The sequence below is a fragment of the Homalodisca vitripennis genome, chromosome 4 (genome assembly GCF_021130785.1).
Source record: "Homalodisca vitripennis isolate AUS2020 chromosome 4, UT_GWSS_2.1, whole genome shotgun sequence".
In the NCBI taxonomy this organism is placed as follows: Eukaryota; Metazoa; Arthropoda; class Insecta; order Hemiptera; family Cicadellidae; genus Homalodisca; species Homalodisca vitripennis.
In genome coordinates this window covers 199,122,226-199,148,763 of record NC_060210.1, presented here as the reverse complement: position 1 = coordinate 199,148,763, position 26,538 = coordinate 199,122,226, and the positions used below count along the sequence as shown (strand labels likewise).

At 36.6% G+C, this 26,538-nt stretch overlaps 1 protein-coding gene across 1 annotated transcript; it reads right to left on the bottom strand.

Moving 5' to 3' along the window:
• Window positions 1-780: 780 nt before the first annotated feature.
• On the bottom strand, window positions 781-24,865 carry LOC124360880 (organic cation transporter protein-like). Its single transcript, XM_046814856.1, is given in 12 exon segments — window positions 781-868; window positions 1,806-1,945; window positions 3,486-3,676; window positions 3,804-3,932; window positions 4,824-4,983; window positions 4,986-5,144; window positions 7,228-7,366; window positions 8,487-8,655; window positions 8,733-8,887; window positions 9,730-9,833; window positions 11,307-11,584; window positions 24,754-24,865. Coding segments are annotated over 12 exon segments (1,704 nt in total). The 5' UTR covers window positions 24,755-24,865; the 3' UTR covers window positions 781-789.
• Between the last annotated feature and the right edge of the window lie 1,673 nt (window positions 24,866-26,538).

Sequence of the window (26,538 nt, the reverse complement as noted above, 5' to 3'; positions counted from 1 at the left end):
CATTTTAATGTGTTCCATCACAGGTAGTATTTTAATGTGTTCAATCACAGTTATTATTCTAAATTGTTCAATCACAGGTAGTATTTTAATGTGTTCAATCGCAGGTAGCATTTTACTGTGTTCCATCACAGGTAGTATTTTTAATGTGTTCAATCACAGGTAGTATTTTAATGTGTTCAATGACAGGTAGTATTTTAATAAGTGCTAAATGTGTATTGTAAAATAATATTGTTCTGGTTCTGATGAACAGGTGCTATTATAATCAATACTGGATAAATTTTACAAATATAGAGAAAATCTATTTCTTTTCCAGATTTCTTGAGTGTAAAACATAATGAAGCGTAAGCACTAAATCTTTAACTTTAACGGCAATGAAATATGATTTTTATTAAGATATATATAAATATATTTATTATTTAAACACTTCTTTTTACGTTGGCTAGATACAAAAATTCACATTATTATTGTTTATAATGCATTTAGATAACTGAAATTTTAAATTTCTCGTTGTACAAAAATAACATTTCTTTTAGTAACCAAGAATATTTATTATTTCATTATATCACTGGACGGAGAAATTTCGTTTTTATTTATTGACATTTATTTGTCTCCACGCCTAATACTAATAAAATTAATAGAATAGTGTATTCTATTTCTTAAGTCTATTTTGGCTCAAAGTAAATCTTATCTGGAAGTTAAATAAAATTCCATTAACACTTGAGCTACTTTTTCTATCGTGGATTGAACAGATGAGCAGAAAGCGCTACAATTAACTTATTGTTATTTTGTTCAGGTCTGGATGTCACTTTGAAAGGCGTCGTTCCTGAATCCGCCAACATTCTCTTTATGTACGTTATCCGTAGATTTACTGTAAATGAGCAAATAAATTAAAACAACACTCAAACTTCAACCAATAAAAATGTACAGAAATGATCAGTTATATTCAATTCACCCCATTATTGACTAAATAAAACCAGTGACTCGCCAATGAAATATGTTTTGCAACTTGTACTTGCGTGTATTTCTCATTAGTTTAGTGTCACTTTCTTCCTATGCAAAAGAAGAATTGATTTATTTTCAAATTTAAGACTGTAGCAAACTCACAGACATCTTATTTCCACGGATCGACTTTCGAGAGTTGAAATAAATCTTTCAAATAGACATGTTTCGGTACAAAAAATAATGCAAAGAAATGTAATTGTTCTTAATAAATCTATAATACGGATGACAATGTACGTATAATTTGACCACGGTTATTTAGGCTGCTTTATATAGAGATTAAATAACTTTAACACACACCCAAACCAACACAAATCCCCAATATTTCGTTTCTGGTGAGAAGACCATCATCAGTGTACGATACAACAAGTAAAACAAACTTAAAGATAACCAATTTAATAAAATAAATGTTTTCCATTTTCTGCTTTGTATTCTTGGTGGAAGTGAGTGGGTTTTAATGGAAAATGGTCTTTAATGGTCTTTACAGTTAGTTTTAAATTTTATTCTATTTTATAATATGTTTATTCTATTTTACACATATGTTTTTTTTGTAAACAATATCAAACTGATGATGACTTAACCGGCGAAAGCGCTTTTTCAATAAATATTTAATGTGGAAGTATAAAAAATGTCTTTTCCATTACAAATTTTTTCCATGTTATACAATTCTTTATATTTAGCCATCATCCGAGTTGGTAGAATGGAAGAAGAGATCGACACTTTATTTATTTCATTAGATACCAACTTCTAAAATTAAAATATCGTGTGATATTTTTCATCAATTCGTGACGATATTTCACACTCACCTGCCAAAAAGTTCTCCTTCCTCGAGGGTCTGGGGCAGTTGGCAACCCTTGGTCTCCGGCAGCAGAAGAGCCGTCAAGATGGCGGCCACCAGAGGTACCGTGCCGAACGTCAAGGGCGATAGGGCAGAGTTGTAAGTTCCCTGAGTGTAATACAACAGTCAGCAGAAAAACATTTCGTACCTCATCACATTAAATCCATAATAGACGTAAAACTTATTTGTTTTCGTGTCAGCTGATAGCTTTGTTATGGGGGGACTGTATTTTACAACTTTAAACCCATTCTTTGTTTGAAGTTTGTTTTTGACGATGGAAGGATGGTGAAGGAAAAGGGATTTTCCGGACATTTGCCATCGTTCAGTGATACAAAAAAATCAGTAACACTACGTTTCGAGATCTACAATCTGATCTCTTCTTCAGGTAAATAAATAACCTAACACATAAGTACAAACTAGGCTAAAATAAACAAATCATACCAGAGCGTTGTGAAACGCATGTTATGTTTACTAGTGTATTAAGAAACCAATAGGAATTTCTTAAAACCGTGTCGTTGTCTGTGCGTCCATCTGGCGATAACTCTTGGTAGAAAGTTCCTATAGACTAAGGAAGAACGCTATCAACTTTGGGGTCAAAAGGTAAAAATAAAGTTATATCATTTTTATATTCGTCTTATGGGTAACCATGATGGCAACGAGAAATTGAATAATAAACAAATTTCCAAACAAACAGAGTACAGTCCTGGATTATGGAACTTTATTTTTGGATTAACGGTTCGGACTCTTGCAATAGAAGGTTTTGTAATTCATACCTCCTTCAATATTGGTTAATAGAGGTAATAAAGCCCATAAAGGGCTTCTATGTTTGCTATAGTATTAGTAGAATACTTTGAAAATTTGTTTTATAAAAGTGATTGCCCTGATTCTATTGACCGTCTGATAGCGGCAATGTTCAATCTGGAAACATCCAAGGAAAAGTCACGTCGTATCCTTGATGACTGGTACTATCACAACAGATTCTAACAAACTACGTATAACACTACTGTATCGCACACATTTTCTGATCATTTTTACCGAGATGAGAATAGAATAGTTTGAAATCATCTCAAACTTCTAAAAGACTATCGGAGTAGAATTCACCCATCACTACTTCGAGGACTAGATTTCAACTAACAACAGTAAGTTCATAAGGAAATAATGGACGATAAAAAAAATTATTGTAAATAAAAACTTAATCGAAGTCTGCTAAATTACTTAAGCATTGAGTTTGAGTGGACACTACAACAATTTAACTTGAACTGGGATGTAGATGTTGAAATGGACACTGGAGTAAAAGGGTAAATTGACATTAGTTTTAGTCTCAGCTTATATATGTTGCTGAAATATAATTTAACATGATTTAAACGTGTTACTAAAAATTTATTGTCACTAATTGATAAGCAATTGGTCACTGACGTGTTATTGAAGAATATGAAATTCATCGACTTTCCAGAGTCTCTTGAAATAGTTTGTAGCCCATTTATTCCCTGAACCTTACAGATGTAGTTCTTGTTTTACATATTGCTCGAACCTATATTAACATTCATAAACGTCTCAACAATAGCTTCTATCAATTATACTGTTTGAGAATAGTAAAATTAGCAATGACATCAAAGTTGTTGAAAAGTTGGGGCATGAAGATACTGACCAATGATGCAGCGAAGGGAGCGACCATGGACCCGATCCTCGCGCACATGGAACAAGAGCCGATCCCGGAGTTGCGGACCACGGTGGGGAACAGTTCCCCGGAGTAGAGGTACGCTGTGGGGAACGATATCCCCATTCCCAGAATCCCCAGACTGACCAGTACAACTCGAGGTAAGTCGGACTTTCCTGGAGCTGAACAGAAATATTTGATTAATTTATCGTAAACAGTCTTTTTAAGGAACTTTATGAAGTTATTTAGTAAGAAGTATAGGTTGCCAAATTAACACACCGGAAGAAGCTCTTATTGAGATACAGTTACCTTCATGGAAAACTATGATGAGAAAGCAAGAAACAGAGGCTAGCAGATTTCCGCCTACCAGGGTGGCTCGACGACCAACTCTGTCCAGTGTGAAGAGAGTGATTATCATCCCAGGAATCACGAACATTCCTACACATTCAAGAAGTGATCAGGATTTTATAAGAATAAGAAATCCATTAGGTTATGTAAGGTTAGATTAGACTAGGTTAGGTTATGTAAGGTTATATAAGGTTAGGTTAGGTTATGTAAGGTTAGGTTAGATTAGGTTAGGTTGGATTAGGTTAGGTTATGTAAGGTCAGGTTAGATTAGGTTAGGTTAGGTTAGGTTATGTAAGGTTAGGTTAGGTTAGGTTACGTTATGTTAGGTTAGGTTATGTTAGGTTAGGTTATGTTAGGTTAGGTTTTCTATATTACCCAGTTTTTAACTGGACATGGGAGCTTTAGCAATTAGCTAAAGAGATTTCATCTGATAGATAATGGTTGTTGGTACTGTTGTGGACTCGATACTGCAAACTAAACGCTGTTTGAATGGGAAGTGAACAGGAATGTTTGAGCAACCTCGTTGACCAGCAAACAATATTTTAGTGCATATGCTTGGAAGTTACAACAATTGGAAGGCAGTTTGTTGTTTTGTTCGTAACATCCTCCAGAAAAAGATAGAAGATGAAAGGTTGAGAGTGCACCAGTGAGTACCCTGAGATTATGCTTGTGTAGAAAACCCTTAAGAGGATAGACAATTCTAAATTGAAATAAGAAAGTAGAATAAGGTGTTTTGAGCTGGTAAGAATGTGACACATCCATCCAGATGTATTGGCTTTACTTCTCCATGGCCATAAGGTCTTTTCAAATTCTGCAGTCAGAAACAAAGGTTAGGTTAGGTTATAAGATTTGGTTGGAAGCATTCCAATCAGTAAGAGTATACGTTTAATCACCCTAAAAAAAGTAATTTTATTCAGTAGAGTCAAATTTATTTTTAATTACTAAAGTTCAGATCGGTTAGGCCAACTCCGGCAGACGTACCTCCAATGGCCACGTTGATGAATATGTTGCCATTGACAGTACTGACATAATGGGCTAGGCCGAGGAAACATAGGCCACAAGCCATCCAGTTGAAGCACATGGCGAGTGTCTTCTTCCGCATGTTGGGAGTCCGCAGCAAGTCTAGGATGGTGGGCTTCTTCTCTCCCATGTCCATCTGACAAAACACAACTGAATGTCAACAGAGTCAAGGAAACATAGGCCACGAGCCATCCAGTTGAAGCACATGGCGAGTGTCTTCTTCCGCATGTTGGGAGTCCGCAGCAAGTCTAGGATGGTGGGCTTCTTCTCTCCCATGTCCATCTGACAAACCAACTGAATGTCAACAGAGTCAAGGAAGGCACGAGAAAGTATTGATATCGTTAGGAATATAACTTCACAAAAGGACTTAAAAATATAAAACAACATTATTGAAGTGACTGCTTCTTTTGGCAGGCTATGGAGGTATGTTTTGCACGAGGGAAAAAGCTTTCGTTTCACATCACGGAACGTCACGCATGTAAACAAACCGATATTCTGAATGTCTTAAAAGTCTCACCTCTCCCTATCAACTTTCTTATTAATATAGGCGGAGTAATTTATTTTATGGATGTTTATATGGCCAACTGAGGAGTTTTTAAGTATGGCCATTTTGACACCCCCCCCCCCAAATGGGTTATTTTGGGGCTAAGTCAATATTTTTCATTAGGAACCCATAGCAAGTGACACCTCATTTTAAAGGTATTATAAAAAGGAGAAGAATGGCGCAAGAGGTCTCTAATGTTACTCTATCAAATTTGCTCGACACTTAAAGTTTGAATTGTTTTATAATATCCCCACAGTTTAAGTTACATTTAAAGTTATTGTAGGGCAGATAAAACATTCACTCACTGCTTATTTTGAGAACTTACGATACGAAATCATAAACAAGTTATTACAAGAATCAACAAATATCAACAACCAGGATTGACATCGTTTTTTAGGTTTTGTTTTGTCTGCTCGAAGTCCGTCAGAAATTCCTGGGAATACCAATAGCTATTTTGCCATGTTATCTGTTATTGATTACCAGTCAGTAAGTGACACTTTCAGACCAGTTACTGTATTAAAGTGGACTGTGTCAGTAAATTTGAGTGTTTAACCCAAATTTGACTTTTGACATTGTCAAATTTTTAATAATTAATTTTCTGAAATTTTAAACATTTCCCCATTTTATGAACTTTCATAAATTTATTACAGTATCCATAAATAGCCTGAGCGATCAACCGCCCCCTGAGTGAAGATCGTGCTGTTCAACCTACTAGCTGGCATATCATCATTGAAACGTGAACTTAAGTCTATACTTATAACCTTACATTTTACATTTTCATTTACCATCTTTGAATAATATACCACCCATTTTGACTGATATTTTGACTTTTTATATTTAAACCAAATTATTATAACTATCTATAAAAATTAAAATGTAAAGAAAATGTTTACTGAGCATTGTAAAGAAAACTAAACAAGAGTATCTATTTATTTCTTTAGCCTAAGCGTTTTAATACATGCTACATTTCTACATGCTACAGTCTGTACTAGAATATATATAAAAAAAAGAATGTGAAACTAAATAAATGTAAATTAAACGTCTGCTAACCTTATGAAGACCGACTATTTGGGTGAAAGTGGCAACTTTCTTTCTTTTTATTGAGTTATCGGTGGTATAGCTATCATTTGTGTGTCTGGCGGTGGTATAGCTATCATTTGTGTGTCTGGCGGTGGTATAGCTATCATTTGTGTGTCTGGCGGTGGTATAGCTATCATTTGTGTGTCTGGCGGTGGTATAGCTATCATTTGTGTGTCTGGCGGTGGTATAGCTATCATTTGTGTGTCTGGCGGTCGGTTTTAATTGTTTTATACAAATATTATCTGAGAATAAAATCATTGTTTGATACTTTGAACCTTTTTATGCCCTCCCATTTCGACATCCAACAACACTAGGACGAATGACGATCAATTTCTATCTTACGAAAACGTGTCTGTGTCGATTTCAAGTATAACTAGGTTGTGTGCACATAACGGAGCTATGTTGGGAAGGGTTAATTCAATGTGAATGTTGAGTTTGGATCAGTTCCACTTCTTCTTAGTACAGTGTTTGGAATATGACATTGTCACAGACTTGAATCCTGGAATCTGGAGTAATCTTCGTCTGGACAGACCCAAAAAAGTCTGTAACAGCCTCAGATTCCAGATGCTTCACTAAGAGGAAGGTGAACTGGAGCTAAACTCAACATCTACATTAGTTGTGTGCTTCAGCAATGCAAATTAGATCTAGGCTCCTGGACTATAACGAAGCAAAGATTACCACGTGTCTTATGACTAATATGACAGAACGACGTAACAGACGGATTATAATGTAAATGCGTACCAACTCTTTCTCCGATTTTAAAAAACAAACATCTTCTGGTATCTGGATGTTGTTGCTCGCTGCCGCCTGCCTGAGAACCTCCACAGCTTCCTTGTGCCGACCCACTGCCAGAAGCCAGCGCGGACTCTCCGGCACCAACCTGCAACAACAAGGCAATGGATATTTATTGTTAATATGTATTGTTTCTCTCTCTTAGGACAAGAAACTGAGAAATTCCATTTAGGACTAAAAGGACCTTAGCGCTGCTTCAGAAGTGACTGGATATCCTGGATGTAAGGTTGGGGGTAGGAGCCGCCTCCTTTCAAGACCCACGAGAAACGATTTTGAGCATTAATCTCAGTTATGTCTCCTTGGAAAAAATAAAAGCCAGCCTCCCCAGTCAAAGCGGGCCATGCCCTTATGTGTAGGCTAGCAACGGTCCTTAACAGTTAAAGAGCCCTACCACCTCCAACAGGTGGTGGGGGTCTAATCTCCCTCAGTAGACTAGACCTATCGATCTACCCTTGCACCCCAATACCACGACGTCTACGATTAGATGTGCCGCTCCTGGACATCCATAGTGTACTCAGTGGCACATCCGCTTTGTTGTATCCAGTGTAGGTTCAACTGGAAGGTTAAAATCAGCCAGAAGTAAACCTTCCATACTCAAGAGGGGTTGAGAGTGTTCAAATGTAGAAAATGATAAAAGTGTGATTAGGCTTTGGGATTACCATAATGATTTATATTTTTAAATTTCTCTTAATCTAATTTAATTCTATATACTCCATAGCCATAGTAAAAGCTCCAGACAAGAAAATGTGCAATGTATCTCTTAATAAATTAGGATTGTTACTAATTTATATACAAAATATATAAATTTAAACTCTCTTAACCTGCCCTCTTTTTCTAGACAGTTTCTAGAACTATACGACATTTTCTTTATGCAACAACATCAAATAATAATTTCGTAATAATTCCGAAAAATTGAGGTTAAGAGCTCATTCTAAATATAACACTTTGTTTTGAAATATTTACTAAGGGTTTAACCTTATCATACCAAACCTTTCCACGTACATCGACGTCGTTTTTAATCTTTCATCTACGGGATCTCCTAAAAGTGTAGCGTAATCTGTAGTTCATAAAAGCATTGTGAGATTTTATTTTGCTAGTACACTTCATAAACTACTATTCGTATCTTATACTGATATATGAAAAATTGTGTACATAATTTAGTCCTCAGATTATAAAGCGTTGTCTCATGTCGCGTGTGGTATACTGACCAGAGATAGGTGATGATGAGGGCTGAGGGCAGGCTGGTAGCGAGCTGGAACAGTCGCCAGTGTCTGGTGAAGTAAGCGATGGGTACCATGATCTCGTGGCCGATGTTGAAGGGAATGTGAGACAGAGTCGTCACAGTAGTTCTCCATTTGCCGCTTAGAATTTCCATACCTGCGGAGAACATTTGTTTAAGAAAGACGCTCAAGAGGCATTCCCAAATCTGACATGAATCTACTTGAGGTACTCACACATGACAAAGCCGATCGTCATTGCACCTCCAGTCGCCACGGCTTGGAGGAAACGGAGAACCAGGAAAGCGCTGAACCAGGGAGCGAAGCTGGCGCAGCATCCGGTCAGCATCTGGAGAACTCCGCTCACCACCAGAGGCAGCTTGCGTCCAAACCTGCGTCATGGATATACAGTCATGTAGCAAACCAAAGTGAGTGTCATGAAGATTTAATCGTGAAAGGAACATTTCCGAAATTTGGAACCGATCAAGAAATATTTTAAATTTAACTGAATATGATGGATCTTAAACACTAGACAATATATGATATCTGTTGTGATGGCTGTCTTCGGAGTTACGTAAATATTACTCCAGAACGGTTTCAAGTTCTGAATTCATCACAGAATTGCTCAACCTTCCTCGAGAATTTATTTGTGCTGTGACATCCAAAGCCAATGATGTTAATTATATTAAAATAGTAAGAAGAATCCACTGCAAGAGTCTTTGAGAGGATACAGAAATCTCACAGTGGAGGACGAGAGAGCCGATGGCTGCACGGTCTAAGACGTCGGACTTAGGAGTTACTGATAATGCGTGTTCAAGTTCTCTCTGTGACTATAGTACATTTTCCAGTGGTGCAGTGCAGTGGGTACGAGGTTATTGTGATATAACCGAATCCAGCAACATTGAGCGTGGCTGCTGCTTGGATGGGTGACCGCTGATCGATCCTGTCCTTGCAAGCAGTCCGCCTGCCCGGCCATTGGTGGTGGTTCGGAAGTCACCTGCTGTTGATCATCAAGGTTACGACATAGAGAAGACTTCTTTCTCAACTTCGCCAGATAAAATAATGCTGATTTTACTTTTACTTTAATTAATATTGTCAACCTTGTTCTCTACTGACTCTCCCCGTTTTTATGTGTAATATGATCTTCGTAAACTGGCAAGAGGCTATGAGGATAGATAGTGTAAACGAAAATTGGATTGGTCTTTCTTTAAAAAAAATGTGCAAGTATGCTTACATGTCCGCTGCGATGCTGAAGACGAAGTTGCCAATCAGAAGACCGATCATGAGCACCATCTGAGTGATGTTCACCAGCTGACTCCTGGAGCACACCAGGTCCCACTAGAACATGCAAGGATTGTTTATTAATTATACATATCAGCAGCGATACTGAAGATGATGTTGCCAATTAGAATTCCGCCGATCATGAGCATCGTTTTTGTGGTGTCCACCGGCTGACTCCTAGAGCACATTAGGTTCCACAAGAACATGCAAGGATTATTTATCAATTATACATATCAGCAGCGATGCTGAAGATGATGTTGCCAATCAGAATTCCGCCGATCATGAGCATCGTTTTTGTGGTGTCCACCGGCTGACTCCTAGAGCACATTAGGTTCCACAAGAACATGCAAGGATTGTTTATCAATTATACATATCAGCAGCGATACTGAAGATGATGTTGCCAATCAGAATTCCGCCGATCATGAGCATCGCTTTTGTGGTGTCCACCGGCTGACTCCTAGAGCACATTAGGTTCCACAAGAACATGCAAGGATTGTTTATCAATTATACATATCAGCAGCGATACTGAAGATGATGTTGCCAATCAGAATTCCGCCGATCATGAGCATCGTTTTTGTGGTGTCCACCGGCTGACTCCTAGAGCACATTAGGTTCCACAAGAACATGCAAGGATTGTTTATCAATTATACATATCAGCAGCGATACTGAAGATGATGTTGCCAATTAGAATTCCGCCGATCATGAGCATCGTTTTTGTGGTGTCCACCGGCTGACTCCTAGAGCACATTAGGTTCCACAAGAACATGCAAGGATTATTTATCAATTATACATATCAGCAGCGATGCTGAAGATGATGTTGCCAATCAGAATTCCGCCGGTCATGAGCATCGTTTTTGTGGTGTCTATCGGCTGACTCCTAGAGCACACCAGGTTCTACTGGCACATGCAAGGATTGTTTATCAATTATACATATCAGTAGCGATGCTGAAGATGATGTTGCCAATCAGAATTCCGCCGATCATGAGCATCATTTTAGTGGTGTTCACCAACTGACTCCTGGAGCACACAAGTTTCCACTGGAACGTCAAGGATTGTTTAGTATTTATACCTATCAGTAGCGATGCTGAAGATGATGTTGCTAATCAAGATTCTTATCATCAGCACCATCTGATCAACAGCTGACTTCTCGAACACACCGGGTTCCATTGGAACATGAAGGGTTTAAAAATCTGTAATATTGGATAAGTGGTTTTGAGTTGGTAATCCTTGCATTGGTATATTTTGATTTGGAAACCAAGTGATTAAGCTTTGTCTGGGTTTGCTCAAGGAGTTTGCCTTGAAATTATACATACCAGCCTCGTGATAAACCTGAAGATACATACAGTGTATGGCGTACTCTAAATACCTACGATTGCATAAACATCAGACACCCATTTCCCCATGGGTATTCCCATTGTTCTACCACAAAAGATAAGGCCATAAAAGGGTTTAGAATCGTTCTAATAAGGCTAAAATCGGGATGGCCGCCAGTAAACCAGACTCTTATCTATTATTTCTATGATTTCTTACCTCTGAGATGATGGTCTCTGGGAAGACACTACGGTCGTACCTCCAGGAGTTGCAGGGATCTCCGGCCTCCGTCGTGCAGGTCAGGTTGCTGCCGGAACAGTGGAAGGTGACGGGGGCTGCCAGAAACGCGATGCCCAGTTGAGTCCAGGCCACTGGCAGCTTGATGACCGACAGGAGCAGGAGGATGGTCACCTGCCAGCGGCCACAGCCCCCCATCGCCATCTCCGCGAACTCCTCCTCCTTCCAGATCTTTCGGTCGTCATGCTCCTTGGAGGACACTATTACAACAGGGTTATGTTTTCAATTTAATGGTACCTTCTAATTCTTGAAACGAACTGCGAGAAGATTGGAAAACTTGTACTTCTTTTCACACCTATATTAATGTATTATATGAGTGAATAAAATTGAAACGGACAATATTTTTGTAGTTAATATAAAAACATCCGATTCGAAATTAAAACTCGGTCTTTATAACTGTTCACTGAGATGCAAGATGCCTATGCTATTTTGTTTCGTATACTAATACTAGTGTTAAATATTTATTTGTAATTATTGCAACACATTTTCTCTACAGTGAGGAAACATAATTTTTTCCATATATTTGCCATCATTCAGTGATACAAATATACAGTAACACTACGTTTCGAGATCTGAAATCTGATCTCTTCTTCGGGTAATTAGGTAACCTAACACATAATTAAATTTTTTAATAAACAAATCATACCAGAGCGTTATTACAGGAATCACAACCACCATGTTGTGTGTCAACTTCACTAAGTTTAAAACATGCACTTCATAAAAACAAAACACAACACTAATTATTAAAACTGGACAAAATGCAGATCACAATGGGTCTGCATCAGCCGACTAACCTTCTGCTACTGACCAGAGGCCAATAGCAAATGGCAATCGTCACGGCAGAAACAAGATGGCGGCAAAAAAGGAGGGAACAGTTTTTATTATTGGTTCGTACTATATGAACTTCTTAAAACCATACTGTGACTCCGCATTTGTTTATTACAAATACCTAATCCGTTTAATAATTTTGGTTTTTTAATTCATTTTTCATAATTGGCAACCAAAGCGGAATAATCTCAACTGATGGTTGACTAATGTATGATATCTCGATTAAATCCATTTTGAAGAAGTGAGGCTCCAGACGTATTGTGTTGGCTTCATCCCAATTCATAAGATGGTCTTCGGATCAACAACGGTGTGCAATTTTTGACTTCTCTGTTAGCCTCTTTCTCATGTTTTCTTTCTTCACTGTACGAATTAGGATGAAGCCAACATGACACAACAGTTCTGACTTGGTTCTTTCGCAAATGAACACAAATCACGAATAATTCCATTGCGAATCATTAATCGTGATCTCAATACAAAGTATTTACTGCACATCTTGCATCAGCCTACTGCACTAATTGTGCAATACTTCTGCGGTTAATCATTACGAAGGTTGCACTTTGAGCAGGTCTGGTTGCTCCACACGGCTTTGTGCCCGTAATTTGTTTACCGCCTCCTGCTGTGGGAGTATACTGTGCGACTCCTCGGGGTATGTTTCCTAGAAGCATGACCAGCGTCTGTTTGTGTCCCGCGGGGAATTCGTACACACGCTTTCTTCGTGTCAAAGAATCTAGAAGAAGGTATGTTACCTAGTCAACGGCGGAGTTAATTTAACACAATATATTTTACAGTTTTTTTTTATTCTACAGTGTACAAATTAATACAGGCAATTGACATTACAGTACTAAAATAGTGACGCACAAACCTCTTATTTGATCTTTTATTGTGTTTTGGAGACACAGCAACTAAAGAGAGTAACACATAGTAGAAATAGTCATGAATACTGTAATAAATAACAATTCAACTAATAACATTGATGTATACGAAAATAAAACAAGCAAATAAATTTCAAACATGATATAAGCATGGCAATAATAAGAACACACATAAATTATAAAAAACCGTAACAGTACAACTATTTTATATATAGAAGAAATGTGGTTGTCGAAGCAAAGAAATCGAGCCAGGCTACTACTGTAGTCACACAGAATTGCTTAAAATTACAGCTGAAAAGGTCAATTGTTGTGAAACCGGGTTTCGACTGGTTGATTCTTTTTTTATCCAGTTATATTTTTAAGGTACTCCCTATGAAGAAAGGAAAATAGGAAATTTGTCTAATAGTTTCAACAAGTGTTGTAACCATAATTGAACTTGGAGTTTCTCCTAGGTCAGTTCGTTTTCGACAAATTCGTGCTGACAGCGACAGATAGATATAAATTAATTTTTCCAGCCCCACGAATAAAATGCTTCGCTAACGCTCAGCAAATATCCATATAAAACTAATTTAACATATGTATTGGTACTAATTGGTACAGTAGGTACACCAACTATCCTTTATTTGTACATAAGATTCAGCATAGTTAAAATAATCTTGAATATTGCTTCTACTTAAAGAAAGTACCTATCATTTAGAGTTAAATTATGAGCCTAGCAAAAAACTAATGAATTTAAGAAATGTTGAAACCATGCATAATATATTTCAAAATGGAGCTAACAGGCGGTTCAAACTTCAGATCAATCTTTAGTCCTTTCTAAAAATTTAATTAATTTTTGTGTAACCTTCAATGCTGTATAATTACGTAATTTCCAGAATTTTTAAAAGCGAGGCCGATCTCCTTGCTGATTGGGTGTTAAGTAGGTCTTCGTCGAATGACGATTCTGTTCCCTTATACCTCTGGTTAATCCGTCCAGAACTTGATCAATCGACTGAAATGCTGCATGTTTATTGTTCCTATGTGGATGCAACAACCTATGGGAAATGCTAATTCGGATTGAATTGTCAGATGACCTCAAGGTCCTCAAGTCCTGTTCAATATTCTGTTACCCTGATACCTGTTACTATCCTGCCCTAATCCGTCAATCTTTCCCAGTGGCGGAAGCTACTCGCGGATCCACTAGATCCAGAATGTTTCCTGCAGCTTTGAAAGGAATTAGTTAAAATGTGTGATGCAGTGTTGTAATTAGGGCAACACACGCCATGTCCATGTTCCCATACTGCCAGATCCTGATATATGCTACTTCACCAACACCATCCCGAAAATCTAGGTTCAGAACTGTATAAAATCAGTCCTTTTACAACTAATTTCTCTCAAGACATCAATCATTTAAATGATAATTGGTTGTTATTATGGTTGTCTATACGTAACAAACGATAGGAAAATGCTAAAATGGATTGAACTGACAGATTAGCACATAGGAGCCAATGCCCGCAACGTCCTCCATGTCTCCATGTGGGAGGAGATGAGGGAGGGTCCATCGTTGCGATCTGGCGAGGACGTCCGAGGCTTGGGAACAGAGATGGAAGGAGAGATAAAGTGAGTCGAGGTCAGGAAATAAAGAAAGTTCGTAATGCCTTGACGAAAATTAATGGTCCACACTCCGCATGCCTTGCCATACAGTTCAGGAATGCCGTTCAAATGTCCATTTGTAACCTTTCCCGCCAGGACATTGACAAGATGGCCATCAGAACACTAAATCTGCTGGATAAAGAAACAACAGTTTCTCTTTTATAAAACAGGCTCATGGGAATTACTCCCCTATTTTATACGGTGAAATCTCTTACAGACACATTTTGAAATTTTTGCTACAATCAGGAGATTCGGAATGGTGTCAGGTATTAATTTTTCTCAAACTATAGGGAAATCAAAGCATTAACACAAAGGACACTACAAATTAAAAATTTCATAAATCGTGCAAAAAAACATCGGAGGAAATTTTGAATCTTTCTACATCATAGCATAGCTTACTAAATTGGATTTAATGTCGTTGGCATGTAGTTGTCAGATATTAATAAACATGAAATTAAGGAACAGTTTCGAAATGTCAACAGCAAATTTAAGTTCAAAGGACTTATGATAACAAGATTCTGGACATTGTTATGAATTTAACACTACGTTTAAAGTTTAAAGACAATTCAACAAAACAGAGCGATGACCATCTAAAGTAAACATTGACAACTACTAAAAAGGTGTGAGTTAAAAAAAATTAAGCAAACACCTTAAGGTACACCAACAGTCATGAGAAGAACAAACTCCAGATTCCAGGAGTCAAGTCTGAGACAGTGTCAGATACCAGACGCTACAATAAAAGGAAGGTGAACTGGAGCTAAACTCTAAATTCAATTGACTCAACCCTTCCTACCGTAGCTACGTTATGCGTAGTAAATGGATCTGCTCGTATTTGAATGCCAAGTAAATTAACGTTGTCTATTTCCGTCCACAGATTCCTCAATACGCAATTATTCCTGCAATAAATAGATGTCGCTCTTTCAACAAACTGCTTTGTTTTCTTGTTCTTTGTTTCAATGTTTTCAAGGGCAGGTAAGGAACGCAGAAAGACCGACCTCTAGAAGTGAAAGGCAGGTGCCTTTTGTTGGGGTTTGCCAACAGCTGCCGGTACAGAGTCGTGACTATCTCTTGCACACGCGCCATAACTCCACGATCACTTGATAATGTTTTTATTACTGTTATTAACAATTTACAGCTGAACGTAGCTAATGCCTTGTCATTGACCAGAGAAACGAACCTTCGTTCAGAACAGAACCCATTAACCTTCATTGACTTAATTTAGAAAATGAATTCATAAGGTAGGAAAATTATTTTCTCCTTACTTAAAACGTAAAATACTAGTAAAACGTAAGAGTTCTAAAAGTGGTGTTATGGTTAGTTTCATATTCTTTTCCATTATTTTACTGCAAAGAAATATATCAATACATGGACATTGGGATACATGATTGTGTTTATAGTATCAAAAAATGTCGATGACTAAAAATAATGCACTGTGTATGAATAAATACATTTAAAAGAGTAAAACATCCATATGAACCAAAACATACGAGAAACAAACTAGAAATTTCAAAATAATCCTTCAATAAAAAATAAAAATTGTGTCTTTGTTGAGGCTTAGGTTGCAGAATGTATCCCTCTTTTAAATTATATGTAAGGAAATAAGTAGAGTTGGTCAGGGGTTACCCAAAATTTAAAAAAAATTACTACAAAATATAGTAATTAAAGAATTTTTACCACAAAAATTTTAGAAATTAATGACCATTTACATAATGATGAAACTCATGACGGATATATGCATACGCTGCTGAAGATATGTTAGTTCATTAAAAATGCTATTATTAAAAATTAGTTTACTCTTTTTTCATATTCATTACCCAATCTTAAACAATAAAAAATAGCAGTGTTTAACAAACGTATTGTCTACTCTGTTTAAGTTCCTAGATCAGATCAGGCAACACCTAATTTGGTGCCACAGTTCTGAACCTTTCAATAATTTTGTATGACAGTGACAAACCACAATTTCAAAAGAATCTCGACGTGCTTGTCTAAACTTTTAACTTTCTACTCAGTTGACTAGATGCTTTAAACAAGAGTGAACACCTTACATGAACAACTGACAAAAATATTGTACCCTTGTAAATGTAACAGGCTTTGTTCAGATTGCTTGCAAAAGGTCAAGTCTATAGTTGTATGTACTATTGCTCTATTGTGTTATTAACGTAGAGGGACCTTAAGATTATTGTGTCCCGACTTGTCACAAACCGAGAAGGTACAGCGACGCCAGGACTACTCACGGCCGCAATTATCGTGTCTTAACGTTTGTCACTCACGACGTTATCGCTTTAATTTAGGCCGGACAAAGGTACTTATGTCAAATCGCCCTCAAGGTCTACTCAGATTAAATCCTTTGTCACCACGTCCTCTTCGCGATTTAATCACCGCAAGTCGCATTCCAGGGTGTGAACACTTCAGGAAAAACTCCTGAAATCCGAACAAAAAACGCCACTAGTTGATTGCCGAATTTTTGCTCATCTTGAGTTAGCCGCATTCATATTAGTTTTTGCTCGCCATCAGAATATCAACACAACCGTCCTTGTGTTTAATCTGGGAACCCTGAACTAAAATGAATGATCAGGACATTGACATTCAAAAAGGAAATCATTAGAACGTCACTGTACTGGAGGGCTCTAATTAGGACGCAATCGTTATATCGCAACGTCCTTTCTTCAGCATGTCTGATTCAATGCGCCTGATTCAACACCCGGCAGAGCGCGCGTTAGTCGTGTCCTATCGCACTGTGCAATTACATTAATTACCACGCGGTCTGCAAAACCTTTTTTTGCAATTAAATTTTGATAGAATGAGACCTTTTATAGTAATTTATACGCTGAATTCAAATAATGTAGCTGAATTAGTATAATGAATAGTCAACCTAAACCCTTTTGTTAATTAATTTATTTCCAGATACGTGTTTCGGTATTCAACCATCACCAGTGTAAACAAAACCTCTAAATAAATAATAAACAACTATTTTTGTGTCATTTAAGCCTCAACGTCTAAGGTATGCCGGCTTCGATGTTCACTGGCTTTTATTGTCAAAGTACATGATTGGACCTCCCCGGGATTTGAACCCGAGAGGTTAGAGAGCTAAGACTATAACCATTAGTCTACGGAGGAAGACATAATAAACAACTAAATATACACATGTGGACCATTTAAACAGATGTTAAATTTATATTGGACACACTGGCAGAAATTTTAATAGAAGGTTTAAAGAACATATACGCGTACAAGCTTTGAAAACAAGTAACATGTCTACATTAACATAACAATCTACAATCTACATCTACAAATAACATTCATTAGAAACTGACCATAACTACACAAATATTGAAAAGAAAATGGAAATTTAAGATATCGAAAGGAAAGGAGAAACATTAATCACAAAAGAATTGCATATCTATCTAAATTGTAATAAAGATCCTCATCAAATTTTAAATAGGAATCTAAAAAATAAGATAAACCAAATTTTTGAAAAAATTAAAAGATTAAATACAGAATACTAATCAAAATTAATACTGTGTCATACAAATTTAACATTTGTTTAAATGGTCCACAATATGTGTATATTTAGTTGTTTATTATTTATTTAGAGGTTAAGTACACTGATGATGGTTGAATACCGAAACACGTGTCAGGATATAAAATAATTTAAAAAAAGGTTTTAGTTGTCCATTCATTATACTAATATAAAGATAATCCTGTAATGTGGAGTTAATAACATAACATGTAGCTGAATATTTTAAAATGTACGAAATGTGGGATAAAAAAAATATTTTTTTAGTCAACCAACATTTTCTTAATCCAAAACTAAACATTCGACATATATTTATACGACTAATTTAAGAGTAAAGTTTTTACGAGTTTTAGCCACTATGTCTAGTATTGTATGATACTAAACATTCATACGTAATAAGGTTGAAAAACCCCGATAAAAAGAAGAGAGTAAAAAATAAAATAAAATGCGAGGGACCAGTTGAAACATGGTTAGGACAACGTTAACCTTTCCAATTGCCTAAGGGGAAGACTGCAGCTCTAACCAGAAGGTCACTGGTTCGATTCTCGGAGAGGCCAAAAAATTTACAAATGGGTTGGGACAGTTTTCTCTTAAGCAAGTAAAATGCTATAGGCGTAGAAGGAAGCGTTTTAAATCCGCCGAAAGTATTTAAAATTATTTGAGTTATAGGGTATGATAAATTTCAGGCTAGATATCAAGGAACGGTTATCTTTCACACTTAATCGAGTAAATTTTGCAAAGGATACTCGTCCAAAAGACTGGTCTGTTGCCAAGGTTGGTTTACAAAAGACTCATCGGGAATCTCGAAAAAGCTGCCAGTCCAATTATAAAGTCAGTTCACCTTATCCTACCAAAGCGCTTTCTGCACTAAGATAACGCAGCATTGGTTTCCAGAAGTCGTCAGATTTTTATGGAAAACACGTATATACAAACGAGCTTTTGGAAATTCGGAATAGGAAAAATTGTTCAAATACAGGGCGTTCCCTAACTAACAAGCTTACTTGGTTCATTGGGCAAGCAGTTCGGATCTTGATAAATTTAACAATTCATTAATACAAGTATGAATCTTACCTTTTCATATTTCCAATGAAAATTTCGCATGACAGGCATGCCCAGACCATTCGCCATGAAGATGCATGAAAAAAGGACACGAATAAGGTCTAACTTTTAAAATCATTTTTTAAAGAAATCATTTTCTCAAACAAACAAAAAATAGAAAGATCGGACAATATCACTAGGCGCAATGTAGAATGCGCAATATCAAAGTAGATTTGCTTCTCCTAGCGAATTGAAGTCAGCATTTGGAGGAACCTAAAATTATTACGACCAGATGTTTCTCACGTAAAACTTTGAGCTTTACTATAGAACTAGAAAGACCATAATACTTGGAGTCTATTACTCTTGTTACTCACCCCTTCCACTCTCAAGTGAAAGTAAGGTAAATTAAAACGGATATTAAATGCCGGTAATCTTCCTATTAATTGTTTATGATTCTTCTTCCTACCTGTTACTACTTATATAAAAATATTGACAATATTATTTGATGTCGTAAACTATTATGGTTCACAAGAGTCATCCAGACAGATCGATCTTCTGGCAGGAATATAAATGCCATAATATTGAAGTGGGTTCTTGGTAACTGTCTGCACTAAAAATATTCTTTGGTAGGAAATGCCAAATTTACAAACCATCGGCAGCTTGTGAGTTACGTACCCGACTTAGTTGACACCATACTTCTTGTGAAATCGAAAGAGTAATTTCCTTAAGAATACAATCGATCGTATGGGGGTCGAAATGAGAGGATATTAAAAGAGTTCTAATTATCGAACTATAACTTCCCTCCATTCGCATTTATAAGCGGATATGCATCACTGGTTCTTGCCAGTATAAGTATAAAGAATATAAGAGTATAAACTTAAAGCTCCACTGTAATCACCTATACAATAGTATAAACGCGAAGCTTCACTGTATTCACCTATGCAAGAGTATAAAAACGAAGCTTGACTGTATTACCCTATACAAGAGTATGAACTTAAAGCTACACTGTATTCACGTATGCAAAAGTATAAACACGAAGCTTGACTTTACTCACCTATTCAATAGTATAAACTAGAGACTTCACTGTATTCACCTATGCAAGAATATACACGCGATGCTTGACTGTATTCCCCTATACAAGAGTATAAACACGAAGCTTCACTGTATTCACCTATGCTAGAGTATAAACACGAAGCTTCACTGTATTCACCTATGCTAGAGTATAAACACGAAGCTTGACTTTACTCACCTATGCTAGAATATAAACACGAAGCTTCACTTTATTCGCATATGCTAGAGTATAAACACGAAGCTTCGCTGCATTCACCTATGCTAGAGTATAAACACGAAACTTCACTGTATTCACCTATGCTAGAGTATAAACACGAAGCTTCACTGTATTCACCTATGCTAGAGTATAAACAAGAAGCTTGACTTTACTCACCTATGCTAGAATATAAACACGAAGCTTCACTGTATTCACCTATGCTAGAGTATAAACAAGAAGCTTGACTTTACTCACCTATGCTAGAATATAAACACGAAGCTTCACTGTATTCACCTATGCTAGAGTATAAACACGAAGCTTCGCTGCATTCACCTATGCTAGAGTATAAACACGAAACTTCACTGTATTCACCTATGCTAGAGTACAAACACGAAGCTTAACTTGTACTCACCTATGCAATAGTATAAACACGAAGCTTCACTTTATTCGCATATGCTAGAGTATAAACACGAAGCTTCACTGTATTCCCATATACAAGAGTATAAACGCGAAGCTTCACTGTATTCACTTATACAAGTATATAAACGCAAAGTTTCACTGTATTCACTTATACAAGTATATAAACACGAAGCTTCACTGTATTCCCATATACAAGAGTATAAACGCGAAGCTTCACTGTATTCACTTATACGCAAGTATATAAACGCGAAGCTTCACTGTATTCACTTATACAAGTATATAAACACGAAGCTTCACTGTATTCACTTATACGCAAGAGTATAAACACGAAGCTTCACTGTATTCACTTATACAAGTATATAAACGCGAAGCTTGACTTTACTCACCTATGCAATAGTATAAACACGAAGCTTCACTGTATTCCCCTATACAAGAGTATAAACGTGAAGCTTGACTGTATTCACCTATACAAGAGTATAAACACGAAGCTTCACTGTATTCCCCTTATACAAGTATATAAACGCGAAGCTTGACTTTACTCACCTATGCAAGAGTATAAACGCGAAGCTTCACTGTATTCCCCTATACAAGAGTATAAACGTGAAGCTTGACTGTATTCACCTATACAAGAGTATAAACACGAAGCTTCACTGTATTCCCATATACAAGAGTATAAACGCGAAGCTTCACTGTATTCACTTATACAAGTATATAAACGCGAAGCTTCACTGTATTCACTTATACAAGTATATAAACACGAAGCTTCACTGTATTCACTTATACAAGAGTATAAACACGAAGCTTCACTGTATTCACTTATACAAGTATATAAACGCGAAGCTTGACTTTACTCACCTATGCAATAGTATAAACGCGAAGCTTCACTGTATTCCCCTATACAAGAGTATAAACGTGAAGCTTGACTGTATTCACCTATACAAGAGTATAAAAAATGTCCATTGTATTCGCCTATACAACAGTGTAAACGCGAAGCTTCACTGATTCAGCTGTATTAGATTATAAACTCGAAACTCTACTGTATTCAGATATGTTAGTATAGGTTTACAAAACCGCTCATACTTTTCGATATGAAGAGTTACATGTGGCAGGTATAAATGTTCCTTATTCAAAACTGTACTTAAAAGTAGCCCAGAGACTCTCTCTTTAAACCTGTACGAGCGAAGTCGTTCTGATGTTAATTTCAATTGTAGCCTATTAGTTACTTCGTTACAAGTATTGAAAGGCTTTTGAATACAAAAGAATAGTTTATTCAGAGACGCGTAGACTTTGACTCAGAATAGCCGTAAGTTTCTGTTAACATCGTGCTTTACTCGTATAGACCAAAGACTAATAAATAGTTTATTAATTTTTATTTCTAGAAACATAATACATTTATAGTTATTTATACATTTCCTCCACTGCCACAGGCCCTCCATTCGCTGATAACTGATAACGTGGATCAATTTTGTAACACATAGCAACCTTAACTCCCGTCAAAAAAGTCGACATAGAATTGATTAGGCAAATAGTATTTGTTTATAAAAACAATAATTGTGTTTGTTTAAGTCCGTCATTGTCCTGTGTCTTTGTTTTGCTATTTCTACTGCTATCTAGTGTAAAACGCTGCTTTATAGCCATATATACGGATAATTTAATTGTCTTTTTACATTATACATAACCGTAAATATTAATCTGTGTTTATGTGTGAACCACACAACCACAACTCAACACAACCACAACCACAACTCAACACAACCCACAACCACAACTCAACACAACCACAACCACAACTCTAGGGTTTACCGTGTTACGTAAGATGTATAAGGGAATGTTACAATACATTGTGAATATACCTCTTAGTTTGTACCATTCAGACGTAAATTAGTCCCTACGAAGTTTAATTATTTGGGCGGTTGAAGAAAGATTCGACGGGTTTATGATGAAGTCAAATTTCTGTATTTGTGTGTCAGTTTGAATATGCGAAAAATTTAGAATTGAGAGGGTTGAGAATTAGTATTGAAATTAAATTTATAAAAATCGTTCCATCGATCCAATAGGTATTTGTTTTCTTTAATAATAACAAAACGGCGTCTGTTGAAAATGTTTAAACTCAAATAAGGAAAAAAACAGTATGGTTTTAAAAGATTTACTAGATACAAATAATTTTTATTGGAATTCCAATGGTACTTGTTTTAACGAAATCCGTCAAAGCATAAGCGAGTACGCCCACTTTCAAGGTAGGCTTGCACAAGCTGGGAGCAGCAAACGTTTTATCCTTTGATAGACATCCAGTGCCGCTAGAATCACAACAGGGCGCGCTAGTAAAATATTTAAAACAATAAAGAGCTGAACTTCAAGATGGAGGATCAGCTTATCTTGAGGGCTTGAGTCTCGAGGGTAAGAAAATTGAAATACTGGTAGAGCAATCTATTCCAAGTACAAGTAATATAGAACTTTGCCGTCTAATAACCCTTCAGCATCTGATCCTCAAAACCTTTTAGTTTCTACTGAAGCTAAAGAGATCGTTTTTGACATTAACGATCCAGGTGTTTGGCTTATTTCGTTTTCAACTTCCAAATTTGATGAAATCGTTCAAAAATACCCTTTGCAAGTAAGTAATTTTAGTTTTTCTACAACTTCAGAAAATACATTTTCAGCTAAGTATTACAAAAGAGTCATGGGCAACAGAGAAGAAGTGCATAGGCAATGGCTTGTATTCAGTAAAACTAGCGACAATGCGTTTTGTTTTTGCTGTAAGCTATTCGGTAACAACACTGGGTCTCAATCATCTTGCGAACGTTGTAGTGATTGGGCACATCATTCTGTGCAGAGGACTTGAATACCACGAGAGAACGATAGAAAGTGGAAGAAATGTGAAATGCGTTCAAACAAAGCTTTAACAATCGACACGAAGCACAGGGAACTAATAACTAAAGAAAAAAGCACTGGCGTGAGGTTCTTAAAGGATTTGTCAATGTTAATAAATATTTCACAGAACACAACATTACATTCAGAGGATCAAACAGCAAAATATACAACCTAACAGCAACTTTTTAGAACTGATTGAAATGTTGCGATCCCGTCATTCAAGAGCATTTTAGGCGAATTCGATACAAACTTTTTCATAATTTTTATAACAATTCAAACGGAACTTTTTCTAACGAAATCCGTCAACGCATAAGCGAACACGGCCGCTTACAGACATGTCCGCACAAACCGGGAGCAACAAACAACTGATATCTCTTAACTGTGACATGTTTGGCACACACACACACGCGCGCGCGCACACACACACACACACACACACACACACACACACACACACACACACACACACACACACACACACACAAACATTAATTTTCCCGCCCGTTTACATATAACACAAATATAACGTGATATGCTATTTTCGCAAGATATCTTGTGTTTGAATCCAGCATGTGCTGAGATTTTAGTATCAGGTCTTATTGAAATATATTTTCAATGTATGCTACCTATAAATATTATTACATACTATTCACATTATTTCTAACAAAACAAATATTAGAAATATAACTAATATGAACGCATAATTGAAAACGTTATTTTTCCAAATGTGTCATTTTGTAAATAGAAAAGGTATTATTTTTTTTTTATTTCCGAAATAACCTAGTTTTAGAAAAAAGCACAGACAGATCATTGTAGTGTGATATGAAAATCAACTAAGTAGTTGTCAAAAAGGAAATGGTTTTATACATTTTTTAAACCACATTTCCTCTCATTAATCCAACCCCTTACTACTACAGTACTACTCACTGTTGTTTGTGAGGTCGGAGACAAGTTCGTGTGCGTGTGTCCGCACAGAGACACGGTTGTACACTACGGCGACCACGACCACTACTGCTGCTGCTGCACTAGGTCAGGCAGCTCTACTGTCTTCCGCTCTGTCTTGCGGACTGCCAGCACCGAACTTGAAGGAGTATCTTACCAAGCAGATGTCCCCGTCATCCGGAGTGATGTCCATGTCGGCTGAGCTAGCACTAACACAAAGCAAACATTACAAAAATGCCCTCTTTGTACAATTGTAACTATCAACTGTAACAGCTATGGAGGATTGATGATATTACATCTTCTTATCTTACCAATATGCTTTCTGCATCATGAGGGTAACTCTTTGTTTAAAGTTTGTTTTTGACAACGAATCAACCTACGAAAGAGTCGTAAGTGGTTGGTTAACGAATGCAGATCTATTGTGACCTGTATGATGTATTTCAGTTTTAGTAATTAGTGTTGTGTTTAGTTTTTTATTAAGTGCACGTTTTAGAGTTAGTGAAGTTGACACACAACATGGTGGTTGTGATTCCTGACTTACGCATGTCACAACGCTCTGATTTGTTTATTTTATCCTAGTTTGTAATTATGTGTTAGGATAGTTATTTACCTGAAGAAGAGATCAGATTGCAGATGTCGAAACGTAGTGTTACTGATTTTTTGTATCACTGAACGATGGTAAATGTCCTGAAAAATCCTGTTTCCTTCACACGAGGGTAGCGATTTCGTCAGTCTCTGGTTCACTGGGATCATCCATATCATCCCCTGATCCCACACTCTCGCCAACTGTAATATTCGACAAATGTTTTATTGGAAAAGACAAATTGATTTCTTCATAGAGACCATAATTAACTGCAGGCACTGTAAGGAATATTAAAGTGTGTTCACTCGCCGGTTTATGTTTTACATTAAAGTTTGATCTGAAAATGAATTCATTGAATTCAATCCTGACTTAGTCACTCTAATTGGGGAAAAAACTTGAAGCAAGGTTGCAGTCTGTATTCTTTATTCTGTAAGAGACTGGGTCAGAACATTCTAGAGAAAACTGGAAATCTGAGGAGTCTCGAGAGCTACCTATAAACTACCAAGGTAGCCTAGTACACATTGAAAATGTATTTGAATAAAAATTGATACTAAAATTTCAGCACATACTGATTCAAACATAAGTTATCCTACGAACATATATCAAGTTATATTTGTGTTTTTTCTAACCAACGGACGGGAAAATTATCGTTGTTCAAAAAGTATTTTAAAACGAGCAGAAGATACGATATTTGTATGAATCCGAACAGTACTAAAATAATGAAATATTTCAGTTTTGTGTGAACTGTCTCCAGTCAAAACAGTTAAACTAAAACTGCTATTAATACACATCCGCTTACACGGATGTCCATTGAGGAGAAGTTGAATCGTGATTGGCCGAATTTTAACCAATCAACGACGGATGTGACTTTTTAACACAGTTTGGCATATTTTTGATAATTATACACTATTTTCTTTGTAAAGTTATTGTATTTCTTGATTGTTTTTAAGGTTCCTTATTAGCATTTGGTAATAGGATTGAATCTTCGCAGGTACTTTAGTTTTCTCAAATGCTGGTGCATGTTATGAGTATTTTATAGCCAACACCAAACTACTCATACTTTTGTATAGATTTGTTTACATTTTAATATTTGTTTGTTCTCTCGGACGTTTTTACTCAGACCCTATCTTGAGGGACGTTTTTCTGTCGTTGCAATCAGTATTGGGCAGCACCGAGGCAGGTACTGA